General features: G+C 45.6%; 1 protein-coding gene and 1 long non-coding RNA gene across 2 annotated transcripts in view; both read right to left on the bottom strand.

Annotated features, from left to right (window-relative positions):
* Positions 1-14,747, bottom strand: part of LOC138303505 (uncharacterized) — a 1,082,407-nt gene that overhangs the window by 56,823 nt on the left and 1,010,837 nt on the right. The window lies entirely within an intron of this gene.
* The window catches only part of LOC138303492 (zinc finger protein 2-like), a 68,003-nt gene that overhangs the window by 40,315 nt on the left and 12,941 nt on the right, over positions 1-14,747 (bottom strand). The window contains exons 2-4 of the mRNA XM_069242670.1: positions 14,456-14,582; positions 12,497-12,607; positions 494-607 (exon numbers count right to left, since the gene is read on the bottom strand). Coding sequence (XP_069098771.1) covers positions 494-607; positions 12,497-12,607; positions 14,456-14,582 — 352 coding nt within the window. The remainder of the gene's footprint in view (positions 1-493; positions 608-12,496; positions 12,608-14,455; positions 14,583-14,747) is intronic.

Here is a 14,747-nt window from a genome sequence, read left to right as displayed (position 1 = left end):
AGATGGCTGTACTAGTTTCCCTTATACAGAAGAAAAAAAAAAAAAAAAAACACACCACTGCCCAGCCCCTCCACGCTTCATCTCTAATCTACATCACTAGGAAATCGCAAACCGAGGTAGTACAAGCTATACAAGAAGAAATTCTTATTATTTACCAGAATTCCTTTCATTACCCATTGTTTCTTCTGTCTCTACCTGACTGCCCTTCATAGCCTTGCTCCTTGTGATGAATATAATGATAAGGAGCAAAAAAATTTAAAAACTGAGTGACTTTAGTGAAGTTATTAATCTACCCATTCGCACCTAAGTCCTACTGAGATCTGACTGAACAAGACTGATAGTCCCTTTTGGAAGGACACAGAGTTTGGACTCAAAGATGAGGAAATCTTAAAGCGCCCTCCATAAATGCTTTCACTCACGATTTCATTTGGTGTGCTGTCTGATGTGAAAGGATCCACACTGCAAAGAACATTTACAACAATGTGAAGCTTACTTAAGGTAGGCTCAGTTCTGCGTTCTTCTCCTTCTGCACCAGAAGCATCTGTACAAGTGGATTCCATCAACTCTTCCTGCCTCAGCACATTTCCACATTTGAACTCATGATCTCCTGTTACGAAGCACACACGAGAGCGAATTGGAAATTGAATGCCATGAGCACAAATGTTGTAGGTTCTACAGGAGTTATAGAGTGCATGTTCACATATAGCGCTGTAACTCATTCTTCTACGTTGTTTGTCTACCAACAGCACTGTTCCACTGGGGACCAGAGGTGCTGGGACAAGTCTAGCAAACTGTCACCCAGTCCCATGCGAGGGTGGCATATGTTCTAGAGGGTGCACACTAGTCTGGTTGGGTCTTCTGGTCCTATGCATCAATCCACCACAGCTATGCTGGTGCAGTTTGCACGGAGTTGTGTTTGAGCCTGTACTGCATGGAGCAGTTACTGATGTTTCCTTTAAATTGAGTTGAACTACGCAAGCGTTGGGTGGAAGGTGTAAGCTGTTGCTGACCTTTGAGCAGTCGTTTTTTAAGCTAAAACTCAAGTTGAGATTTTAATAGCGTAACATTTTTATAGGTATTTGTCTAGTTCAACCAGATTATAGTTTTTCTGATATTTTTGGCCTGGCTAGTTGACACTAAAAAGTGTTCTTCCGGTCCAGAGGTTCCTGTTTCCCCATATCTGTTCCCTTCACATCTGCACAGACAGCAGGTTGCTGGTCCCCTGGAATCTGCTGCAGAGCCCTGAATGTTAAAGACTACCTGTTAGAGAGTTTTTCTCTCCTTTGTGTGTACCATCATTACTCTTCCTAGGGCCCAGCCCCTACCTCACTCTCTCTTTTTGTGTGGGATCCTATCCATGTTTTGTGATGAAAGCCTGTCAAGTAGTACAGTACAACAATTGATGATTCCTAAGAAGTGGAACGGTGAGTCTTACAGTGCAGATTAGGGGTCAGACAGGATTGGTGTTGTAAGAAATCGGGGAATAAGTTCTGGGGATACTGTAGGAAAGTACCATCTAGCCTGGCATGTTACCCCCATTTTTCACTGTATATATGTTGTTTTAGTCCATGTGTCACTGGGACCCTGTCAGCCAGGGCCCCAGTGCTCATAAGTGTGCCTGAAAGTGTTACCTGTGTTATGACTAACTGTCTCACTGAGGCTCTGCTATCCAGAACCTCAGTGGTTATGCTCTCTCATTTCTTTCAAATTGTCACTAACAGGCTAGTGACCAATTTTACCAATTCAGATTGGCACACTGGAACACCCTTATAATTCCCTAGTATATGGTACTGAGGTACCCAGGGTATTGGGGTTCCAGGAGATCCCTATGGGCTGCAGCATTTCTTTTCCACCCATAGGGAGCTCTGACAAATACTACACAGGCCTGCCACTGCAGCCTGAGTGAAATAACGTCCACGTTATTTCACAGCCATTTACCACTGCACTTAAGTAACTTATAAGTCACCTATATGTCTAACCTTTACCTGGTAAAGTTTAGGTGCAAATTTACTTAGTGTGAGGGCACCCTGGCACTAGCCAAGGTGCCCCCACATTGTTCAGGGCAAATTCCCCGGACTTTGTGAGTGCGGGGACACCATTACACGCGTGCACTACACATAGGTCACTACCTATGTGCAGCTTCACAATGGTAACTCCGAATATGGCCATGTAACATGTCTATGATCATGGAATTGCCCCCTCCATGCCATCCTGGCATAGTTGGCACAATCCCATGATCCCAGTGGTCTGTAGCACAGACCCTGGTACTGCCAAACTGCCTTTTCAGGGGTTTCACTGCAGCTGCTGCCAACCCCTCAGACAGGTTTCTGCCATCTTGGGGTCCAGCCAGGCCTGGCCCAGGATGGCAGAACAAAGGACTTCCTCAGAGAGAGGGTGTTACACCCTCTTCCTTTGGAAAGTGGTGTGAAGGCAGGGGAGGAGTAGCCTCCCCCAGCCTCTGGAAATGCTTTCATGGGCACAGATTGTGCCCATTTCTGCATAAGCCAGTCTACACCGGTTCAGGGACCCCTCAGCCCTGCTCCAGCGCGAAACTGGACAAAGGAAAGGGGAGTGACCACCCCCCTGACCTGCACCTCCCCTGGGAGGTGCCCAGAGCTCCTCCAGTGTGCTCCAGACCTCTGCCATCTTGGAAACAGAGGTGCTGCTGGCACACTGGACTGCTCTGAGTGGCCAGGGCCAGCAGGTGACGTCAGAGACTCCTTCTGTTAGGCTCCTTCAGGTGTTGCTAGCCTTTCCTCTCTCCTAAGTAGCCAAACCCTCTTTTCTGGCTATTTAGGGTCTCTGCTTTGGGGAATTCCTTAGATAACGAATGCAAGAGCTCATCAGAGTTCCTCTGCATCTCTCTCTTCACCTTCTGCCAAGGAATCGACTGCTGACCGCGCTGGAAGGCTGCAAAACTGCAACAAAGTAGCGAAGACGACTACTGCAACTCTGTAACGCTGATCCTGCCGCCTTCTCGACTGTTTTCCTGGTGGTGCATGCTGTGGGGGTAGTCTGCCTCCTCTCTGCACTAGAAGCTCCGAAGAAATCTCCCATGGGTCGACGGAATCGTCCCCCTGCAACCGCAGGCACCAAAGAACTGCATCACCGGTCCCCTGGGTCTCCTCTCAGCACGACGAGCAAGGTCCCTTGAATCCAGCAACTCTGTCCAAGTGACTCCCACAGTCCAGTGACTCTTCAATCCAAGTTTGGTGGAGGTAAGTCCTTGCCTCCCCATGCCAGACTGCATTGCTGGGAACCGCAACTTTTGCAGCTACTCCGGCCTCTGTGCACTTCCGGCGGAAATCCTTTGTGCACAGCCAAGCCTGGGTCCACGTCACTCTAACCTGCATTGCACGACTTTTTAAGTTGTCCTCCGGCGACGTGGGACTCCTTTGTGCAACTTCGGGTGAGCACCGTTTCACTCCTCTTCGTAGTGCCTGTTCCGGCACTTCTGCGGGTGCTGCCTGCTTCTGAGAGGGCTCCTTGTCTTGTTCGACGCCCCCTCTGTCCCCAGACGCAATTGGCGACATCCTGGTCCCCCCTGGGCCACAGCAGCATCCAAAAACCCTAACCGCACGATTTGCAGCTAGCAAGGCTTGTTGGCGGTCTTTCGATGGGGAAACACTTCTGCACGACTCTCCACGGCGTGTGGGATCCATCCTCCAAAGGGGAAGTCTCTAGCCCTTGTCGTTCCTGCAGAAACCTCAGCTTCTACTGTCCAGTAGCAGCTTCTTTGCACCCACAGCTGGCATTTCCTGGGCATCTGCCCATCTCCGACTTGCTTGTGACTTTTGGACTTGGTCCCCCTGTTCCACAGGTACCCTCGACTGGAAATCCATTGTTGTTGCATTGCTGGGTTGTGTCTTCCCTGCAGAATTCCCCTATCACGACTTCTATGTCCTTTGGGGAACTTTAGTGCACTTTGCACTCACTTTTCAGGGTCTTGGGGTGGGCTATTTTTCTAACCCTTACTATTTTCTAATAGTCCCAGCGACCCTCTACAAGGTCACATAGGTTTGGGGTCCATTCGTGGTTCGCATTCCACTTTTGGAGTATATGGTTTGTGTTGCCCCTATCCCTATGTGTCCCCATTGCATCCTATTGTAACTATACATTGTTTGCACTGTTTTCTAAGACTATACTGCATATTTTTGGTATTGTGTACATATATCTTGTGAATATTTGCTATCCTCATACTGAGGGTACACTCTGAGATACTTTGGCATATTGACATAAAAATAAAGTACCTTTATTTTTGGTATATCTGTGTATTGTGTTTTCTTATGATATTGTGCAAGTGACACTAGTGGTACTGTAAGAGCTTCACTCGTCTCCTAGTTCAGCCCAAGCTGCTCTGCTAAGCTACCATTATCTATCAGCCTAAGCTGCTAGACACCCTATACACTAATAAGGGATGCCTGGGCCTGGTGCAAGGTGTAAGTACCCCTTGGTACTCACTACAAGCCAGTCCAGCCTCCTACAGATACCTAACCAGCTAAAGTATCAATCACAATCCTTGTCAGGGTGAACCACTAAAGCTCAGGTTTATTCAGTGAATAAACCTGAGCTCAACCCTCTGGTAGCTATGGCACATGAGCAGGCAGCCTTAACTTCAAAGCGATGTGTAAGGTATTTATGCAGTACCAAAACAGTAATCGAGTCAAACCACAGCACAAGACGAATCACAAACCAATTTCGAAAAACAGAGCAAATGTTAAACAAAAGACACTGAAATGACAAAAATCCAATGAGGGGATCCAACTGGAGATGTGATTTTTTATATTTTCAAATAAAAACAGTGTCAAAGCTCGCTATGCACCAACTGGTCGCGGTAACCAGGATATTGGAATATTTTGAGATAAATGGTGATGGAGCGTGGTTGGGCCACAGAAGCCAGGTGCAGCCCAGTTGGAAGTTTTACCATTGGATTTATTCTCTAAGACAGAAGTACAAAATGTTTAGTAGTACAAGTTAGCAGGCTGTGACTGAGGAGGGCTACAAGAGATTTGATAGCAGTCAGATGAGGTCCCACTGACGCAGTTTCCTTTTGGAGGGACGGCCTGAGAGGAAGAAAGGAGATTTTTGTGCCAAGGAAGGTCCCAGGCAAGCTGGATACTTTTGGTGCCTTTGCCCCAGGAAGATTCCTACGGTCACACATAGTAATTCTTTTTAAGTTTGACTCCTCCAGTTGGGCAGGGCTAAGGGCTTTAGCCAAAGAGGGCTCCACGAGGACAGGTACCTTTCTTGAGAGGTTGTGCTGAATCGGGTTTGAGGCTACAGGAAAGCTCAGAGCGGATCTTCAGCCCAGCAGCAATGCACCTTTGTGAGATACGCTTGGAAGGTCTGACTTAGTCCGCTCGAGGTCCTTGGAGCCAAACAGTTTCTAAGTCCCAGTACACTTTGACACACCCCAGGGTTTCAGATCCTCAGAAAAAGCATTTGCTTCAAGGCTCCCTCCTGCAAAATCCAGCAGCACAGTCCAGGGCGGGTTCAGTTGGAAATGGTCAGCCGGACAGTTGCAGGAAAGACCTCTTGTTGCTTCTTTTGTTAATGTAGCTTGAACCGCGCGCCAGCCTTGTAAACCTTGGAGTTTACTTCCTTGTCCTGGGTCTCAGGTGGCAAACAGCACGTTCAGTTCTCTTCTGATCTTCCACAGATCAAGGTGTTTTCTGGGGAGGGTGCTGGGGATGCCACAATTATGCTTAGCATGAGCTTGTGGAACCTCCTTAACAAATGTTCTTGGGGGTCACCCTACCACTTTTCTAGCACTTCCTGGGTGCCCTATAGCAAACAATCTCAAAGTGCTCCCCTCTCCCTAAATCAAAGATGGTGAAACCCTTCCTCTCTTGGGCAGGGACTGTGCCCACCCCATAGGTGCAGCAAGGGAAATGAGAAACCCCCTTGTCTGTGGTCACTTTAAGAGTCCTTGGGGATCTCATTCTCCACTGTGATTGGAGCCTGGCTGACCAGTGGGAGGGGGGTGAAGAGGTCAGTTCAGGTGTTATCTGATATTTGCCAGTGAGGGAGATGACTCCTTGAAGTTAATTATGTTCCTGGGCACTGCCCAAATAATCATCCTGCCACAGGAACAGACCCCTCCCCCCCCTCTCCCCCTCACCCTCCGAACCCTAAGCCTGTCTTATTCTGGGCCAGCCAGTTTCATACCCCATTCAGGATTAAGCACTCAGGGGGCCTCAGCTGGAGCCTAATAAAAAAATGAGTGCCCAGAGGATTTAAGCAGGGAAAAGCTAAACTTCTAAAAGTATATTTTACAAATCTGACTTCAGCAGTGAATTGGGCATTAGATAACTACTATAAAGAGTCCTACAATGAACTTTCCAGGTGTTTCGTAGCCAGAGACAGCATTATTAAATTTAATATTGCATCACAGTGTTTTCCCACGAAAAAGACAGCCTTGCTACAGAGAAATTAGGTGTTGATACTTTTTCCCTATAAGGACATGTTTAACATTAAGGGCCAGATGTACGAAAGGATTTTACCCATTTTGTGTCTATGGTAAAAAGCTTTCGTACATATGGCCCTAAATAACCTACTTTTACGCAAATGCGGTCGCAAAGCAATTCGTAGTTACCACCAGTGTCACACTGGTGGTAACCCATTCACAAAAGGGAAGGGGCCCCCATGGGACCCCTTCCCCTTTGTGAATGTTGCCAATAAGGGTTTTTCAGAGCAGGCAGTGGTCCAATGGACCACTGCCTACTCTGAAAAACCGAAACCAAAAGGTTTTGTTATTTTTTTTTATTTTTCAACTCATTTTCCTTTAAGGAAAACGGGCTGCAAAATAAAAAATAAAAAACTGCTTCATTTAAAAAGCAGTCACAGACATGGAGGTCTGCTGACTTCAGCAGGCCACCATCCCTGTGAGTGCAGGGACTCGCTATGGGGGTCGCAAAATGCGACCCACCTCATTAATATTAATGAGGTGGGTCTTTGCGCCCCATAGCGACTCGCAGTCGGTGTCTGAGACACCGTTCTGCATCGGATTTTGCGAATCGGAAATTGCTACATCTGGCCCTTAAATACTATGCACCCTGCCTCACATGCAGGGAGGTCTACTTAGGGGAGCCTTGTTAATGGTTAAAAGGAAGGTTTAGACCTGTCAAAAGGGTTTATTTTAACCGGACAAACTGCAGGTTAAAAGCTGCATTTGTCCTCCTACAATGACCGACCTGAAGCCGTGTTTTACAGCGTCACTGCAGTGGGCGCCACAATGAGTCTGACTCGACGAAGGACATTTCAACTACAGACCTTGGGTACACTTTATACCATATACTTCGGATTTATAAGTAAGATAACTATGCCATTTAGGGGTATACCAATGTCATCATGTTGAAAGGAGCAGCACGGGCACTTTAGCTCTGGTTAGCCGGGGTAAAGTGCACAGAGTTCTACAGCTAGCAAAAGAGTGAAGGGTCATTTCTAGGGGTACACCACGCAAAAGATGGCCATTTCCTACAGGTGTGTTGGTCAATTAATGAACGCTACTCAGTGTTTGAAAGGTGTTGTACTGGTTACTGTTTCGTGAAATATTTAGTGGGTTACCTTTGTTTCTGACGTTTTGCATGGTGTGTTGAGGTGTTAAGCGTGATGTCACAGATGTGTTGTGTGTGATTAGTAGTGCGTATTCAGAGCCCAGTTTAGCCACGCCATGAGAAAGCAAACAGCAACCCTAAGGCTAACCTCCAGAAAGGCCATCTGGACATTTTTGGGCCAAAATCAATACACTCACAAATGGCAGATTTTGCCATCATAATGCCGGCATCTCAGACGCAGACTGGATAGCCCACATTAACAGCTGCATATTCAGGGCACTCTGAAGAAAATGCGTCAACGACCGTCATATTAAACGCAAAAAGTATTTCTGCAGAAACATCACCATGAATACTTTTAGATGGCTCATGGCTGAACGATTCGCAAGTGACTTAAACAGATTGGATGGGGCTCCCGGCCCGAATGGCCTCCCAAATGCCCTGTTTAAACATTATCAACACCTTTGGGCTTTGTATCTCACCCTGCTGTTCAACCAGGGCATTACCACTAACTCCATCCTGATATCCTGGAGAGGTAGCATTCTGCGCCCTATCCTTAAATATGGCTCTTGGACCGACCAAGTGAACTATAGATTAATCACTCTTATGGACGTCAAAGCCAAGATCTTTTCCCCAACATACTAGCAAACCTGGAAGCCTGGGGCTAAACAGCAAAGATCATCCTGAAAGCACAGACGGGCTTCAGGGCTGGCATGAACACAATGACCAATCTTCCTGCACTCACTTTCTTCTTTGAAATAGCCAACAGTAAACGCACAAATCTTTACGCCTGCTTCGTCGACCTGAAAGCACCATTTAACAGGGTTCCGCCGCCCGCCAATGTCTGTCCGGCATCAGGTTACATGGGCAGCCTGAACCCTGCCAGCCCTGTTTTGAGTTCCCTGCTGGGCCGGCGGGCAGAAACAGTGTTTCTGCCCGCCGGCCCAGCAGGGAACATGGCCTTAACATTGCGGTGCAGCAGCACCCGTCGCACATTCCACTGCCCGTAATTCGGGCAGTGGAATGCGTGAAGGGGCTGTGCATGGGCAGTGCAGGGGCCCCCTAGAGCCCACTCCCCCTTTTCCCCCCACGAGTCTAAGCCGCCACGGAAAGACTGGCAGATCAGGACTGGTAATCCCCAGGGCAGCCCTGCCCTGGCAGATTACAACCTGGCAGTGTCGGCGGTTGGACCGTAGCGGCTCTGCCACGGACATAATGTCGCAGTCGGACCGCCACTTTGGAAGCGGTCCGACCGTGATACTGGCATTCTGGTGACTGCCAGGGTCATAATGACCCCCATTGTCTCTGGGCAAAGATGGCTAGTTGGGGAGTACCTATGGTTCTGAACTGTTAAAAGGGTGTGATGCAACCCCACTAACCAGCGTCAATCTGTTCTGCTCCTACGCATCTTTCTCCTCCTGCAACACATCTCGCAACCAGAGGTGAGACTGGAGTTTGGCTTATTTCAACAAGCCATAGTTAGGGTGGGTGCAATCATGAAACTGTGCTGAAGCTCAGATCCGCACCATTAGATTTGTTGCCCAATCTGTGCTAGTCAGAAATGGAGACTCAGCCCAAACACAAAAATTCTTGGACGACTGTAGTTCAGCAAGCATTAAATATCAACTACACCACCATCCAAAAAAAAAAAAAAAACACCAACAAGGTGCTTAAACTTCACTCCTGAACACTAGACAAATCTGAGCTGGCCCGAAAGAGGTATGGCTGGACACTCCCTTAGTCTGATACCGCCTGGAATCCACAAACTTATCTCATAAATCACATTTCAGCACCCCTTCAATATTCTCTCATTTTGTTCTGCATGGCACCTTTCCATCACAAGACGAGGTTCCAGTCTGGAAACCCGGCAGACCTTTGTTGCTGCTCATGCGGCGTGTTAGAAGGTGAACTGCGAATCAGCGTGAAACAGGCCTTTTTGCAATACCACCGGCACTACTACTGCAAAGCGTGACTTCACGCCTGAGCTCAACCTTTTGCTAATTAATGCACTGTAGAGGATGTCTCTCTTCTCATCCCAAGAGCAGAGATTTCAGTATGGCCCCCCTAGTGAAAGGGGGAATTGTGAGCTTTCATGACATTGCTCTCTGCTCCACACTGCACTCTAGAGATCGCCCCTCGTTGTCACTGCTCCAAAGGAAACTAATCCTAGCATGGGCTACTTAACTGAAGGCTGAATGGTGAATCTTTGAGAAATATGATTTATTGCACTATACTCCATTTTTAATGACTTGGCGATTGCTGTCGTTACTTACAAGTCCCTTGGTTTTCTTAGGCTCCTTGTATTATTCTTACTTTAATGAACAGAGTCATGTTGAGCTAACTGATGACAACATGTAACTTTCAATTTTTTGTGGTGTATATATATGTGTTGATTTTTATTGATCTGCAAAAAATATTTTTTCTCTAATCTCCTGGTCAGCTATGTGGCTTTTAGTGCGGTGTGGTACACTATGGTCCTGGGATCTGTATCCAAGATGCAGTGTTGTTTAGCAGTAAAGAAAAGTTAGGTCTGGTTTTGTAACTTTAGTTCAGGGAGTTTGCACTCGGCTGGAGTTAAAGTGTGCTGTATACAAATAAACTATACAAGTAAAACTATTTTATACATAAAAAGAAAAAGTACAGAGACAACTATATGAGTCTTACAGTGAAAACATTTTGTAGAGCTATGTACCTTCTCATAATAGGATTCTACTCAATTTCCCCCATCATCTTTAAATGCCTACATTTCCTACAACTATACATTTGTTACGACTTAAGACCTCCTTATCACCACCAGTTTCTTCATTCATTCCTTATCCTCAGCACAAACATTTTAAACAATTGGGAAATCATACACCCAGGAAATACTGATTCTCAATGATACCAGTAATTCCTGGGTGGTGAAATACTGACAGTGTTACCAGAAACTTGTCATAAGGTCCTTGTTGTCTGAATTAGGTTGCAGCAAAGCATTAACTGATCTTAAGAAGGTAAACCCAATTAAAAATAAAATAACTGTGTGGCATTCACTACATACACATTTTTAAATAATTAAATATTTGTTACTAGATTAAAGCTGTAGAAATATAGGGCATCAGTCATGCCACTCATGGGTGGAAGAGAGTAGGTTACCATGCACAACAGCTAAAAACAGACCTATTAGGCGGATGAGAGATTAATATTTAAGGTCTTCCAGTTCAGAAATAGAGACGTCTGCTCACAAAGGCAGCTGTCGGGCTCTCAGATCTACTGGGTTACCTGTGAGCCAACTGGGAGCTCCCTCTCTAGTGTCTTTTCGAGTAAGATTTTGGCATCACCGATATATCATGCTATTGTCAAGCCATCAGCAGATTGTATATAAATACAGGTGCTCAGGGACAGGATCTAGCAGGATCATCTTCAGCTGATCAAACCCTCCGACGTCATTTCACGACCAGCTATGAACTGGTGGGATCTGGTGCGCTGTCCCAGAGTTGCTTGAACTTGCAAGACTTGGCTCTTATAGAGAATTTCAGTCATTCCACCTCTGAAAATGAAATCCGTGAAATTGTTGATGCTTTCCACTGAAAATCTTCAAATGATGTGAGCCCAACGGGCAACGACAGAAGTGCAGATCCGTTAGAGTAAGTATTCACCAAACCAATAGGCGAAAGATATGGGCTATTCCGTTATGTGTGGCTATCCGCTATACACAGAGGGTGGTTTAGTAATTATGTGGCATCAAAACATCATTGACTTTTGTGCACTTGCAGCATTATGCAACATCTCACTACACGTGCACTCTACACTGGCATTGTGTGATCCTATATTTTTCTGTTATGTTGATCTGTAAAATGACTTTCAGAAAATGATATATTCGGCTGTTGATAAAAACATTTAACACTGTGCTTCTTATGTGAAGCCATACTTAACTAATATGTGTTTGCATTCTACTATGTGAACCCTACATATTGCAAATGCACATTTCATGCAAGAACACTAACTACTGGTTTAAAACTTAGACTTACGCACAACTCGAATCTGGGAATGGCTGAGTTCAGGCTCCGCGCACAACATGGAACAAACAGACTAAGTACCTGATTCTGATCTTGGCCGAGGGGGTTACTCCATCACAAACGAGAGGGATACCCTGTCCGCTGTTTTAAAATTCCATTATATCCTATGTAGATCGTAGTAAGGAGGATGGAATATCTGTCACATTTATGATTTGTGACAGGGAATTCCCTCCGACAACATCGTAATCAGGCCCAAAGTCTCAGGGGATAGCAATACATAGAGGAACACATTGAACTTTGGAACATTTGGAAACAATGTGGGTGCAAGGGCACAAACTCACTCAAGCTCTGGTCTCCGTCTTGAAGACCTGAAGAACACCCTTGTTCACACGCTGTTCCCTGGGTGTTTACTAAGATCTCTCTGTGGATCACTGTTCCTGAGTATCTATGCTTCGTCTTTAACTAGGTAAGCCCTGTAGCACTCCTTCTATTGCAGAGCTCAGCAGGTTTAATCTTGTGCCTGAAACATTTAATGTGAAATATCTCATGGGCCAAGCAAACTAGCGAGTCCTCGGGGGTACACATTCATGGGGTGCAGTAGGAACGGATGTTTCTTGATGTTCTCAGACAAACTGTGTGATCCTAGTTTCTTTTCTCCAAAGTCAAAGCACATGCACTTCTATTCTTTAATCCCTGGGGGGCTACTGAGCTCCCCGCTGGTCTATGTTCAGTGGGGCGCAGATTACCCTGTGTCTATGATACCTCTGCAATTACGCGGAGAGAGAACAAGGTTCCAGCTGGCCCTCTGACAGCAGTTCACAGAGCAACAGCGCGTGTGACAAACTGGCTGGTACCCAATCTATACATTCAAAACAACACGCACAGTGGACGATCACCCAAACCTTCGCTCTTAGGCACCAATGCATCCCTCCTCCGTTTACTACTCACGTGAAGGAAGATTAATACTGCCCTTTATTTCTAAGTCTTGAATGCCCTCAGAGCACACATCTTCCTTTTGTTGTGGTCTTAAAGAAAAGACAGAAGTGGCAATCAGAGGACCTGTTACAAACAAAAAATTTGATATTATTCATTACGTTCTAGCAAAAGAACAAAATGCAGCAATAACAATTGAACTGAAAAATGAGAAAACAAACTTTCTCAAAGCTTTGGTGCGTTAATAAAATACCAAGGTGGGGTGGTTCACAATGAATACTGTGGTTTCATGTGCCGGCCTCTGGGATATGTACTGTGCTGCGTTTCAAGAACTGACACTAAACCTATTCCACTCCCTGGTGTGTTTTTCATACACTAATACCTTGGGCTGGACCTAAAGGGGCATTTTCTACTGATAGGAGATAGGAACACCCTCCTCTTCTCTAAGAGACAGAAGAAATAAAGAGCAGAAACAGGAAATGACAGACATACGTATCTGTGTAACCACCTAAAATCAACCTGTATTCATTCTTGTGTCAATAAAAATAAATTTAAAAAAAGCAACAAGCAGGTATGAGGCTTGCTGTGGTGTGCTGGATGGGCTTATGGGTGGATCAGTGCGGTGTTTGGGAGGATGTGGAGAAGGACGTTGCCACGACCTATAGTCCTGTGTGAGGGCTTGAAGGACAGTTCTGAAATGGCTTTCTGCAAGAAATGGTCTTTTCTTCGTATAGACAGAACTGGAACCAAGCTCCTTTTTACTGGCAATAGGCGGGCCACTCCAAAAATGTGGCAGGGGAGGATCAAATTATGAGGCAGTATGGCTATGTGGTGCGGCAAGCAAAGGCAAATTGTGCAGTGCAAGGCTGCACATTTTGCGATAGTATTACTTCATTATTTTATAAATTATGCTCATGTTAACACTGCATGGTTAAACATGTCACCACATTAGTACCAACTTCACACCCAAATACATTAATAGGCAACTGAAAGGTGACCAAATAGGTTTGTGACACGCCATCTACTGCAAGTGGTAACACATGTTCCTGCATTTTTAGATCCATTTGAGCTACAAATAATTTTTGGTTAAAATATCCAGATTATACAGCAGATGATGGATTATGTAGCAAGTGAGGAATATCCAAAATTATGTTGAAAATGCTTTGCCCGCAGAATTGCATATTTCCAGTGACCTTGGCAATAACTTCCTTGAGAGTGAAGTCGGTGTACAGGATGAAAGAGTGTGACTTTGCACTGATACATGCTTAGTGCAGTCATTAGAAAAAATGTTTGGAGAGCTGTCAGATATCACAGACTCTTCACACAGCAAGCAGCATGCTTTCATCTGCCGCATTGGCAACAGAACCCCTAAACTACTTCTTACTCGGGGCTCCCACCAACACCAAGAGGTGCTTGCTCCTTTCGGTTGCCTCTTCGCTAGAATGTCATCTTCAATACTAAAGCAGCTATTACATGTTTTTACTTCCAGATGAGACCTTTTAAGACGGTGACCATCTTGACTTCCCAGCCAAGAGTAGAATCAGGAATGGGTCACTCCATGAGGCCACACTTCTGCTCAGCAAGCTGCACAGACCGTCTGTGTATCACCGTACGAATGCTTTCTTCTCCTTATACACTCGCTCACCTCTTCTCACTACCCAGTGACACTCGCCCACAAAGCAAAGCAAACAAACAAATATCCCCTGGCATGTGCCTGTGTGATCCAAAAGGCCTTGTTGCTACCACAGAAATGGACTATTCCAATTTTGCATTTCCTTCCCCTGATGAGCTGTTTCTGCTAATCCACACTCCAGCTGGACAAATGAAAAAGCACAATATCTTTCACCCTCCTGCCTACATCAAAGACAGGGACAAGATCAACATAACCTAATTAATCAGAATTAATGAACCGAGAGCAGGCTTAAAACATACACATCGTACGCTATGAATTAAAGACTCCGGTTGTAACCTCACCCAAAGAGTTGAAGGCTTGCTGGATTTCCTTCATCACATTCTTGTAAAGTTCCTTCTGCCAGTTGTGCAAGAGCGTCCACTCCTCTTCAGAGAAATAGGCAGCCACATCACAGAACGTAAGAGGGTCCTGAAACAGCAAAGGTGGTACCGAGGATTTAGAGACACTCTAGGTATAGATATATTTGAAACCCAAAGTAAAGTTTGCTACCTACATCGGGAAACAGAGAAATAACAATTAAAAGTACATAAGGAAAAGAGACCACACAGTAAAGGGCTTTATGTTAATTATACA

Source organism: Pleurodeles waltl, chromosome 7 (genome assembly GCF_031143425.1).
Source record: "Pleurodeles waltl isolate 20211129_DDA chromosome 7, aPleWal1.hap1.20221129, whole genome shotgun sequence".
NCBI lineage: Eukaryota > Metazoa > Chordata > Amphibia > Caudata > Salamandridae > Pleurodeles > Pleurodeles waltl.
Note: the sequence above shows the minus strand (reverse complement) of the source record. Positions and strands in the feature narration are given on the sequence as shown.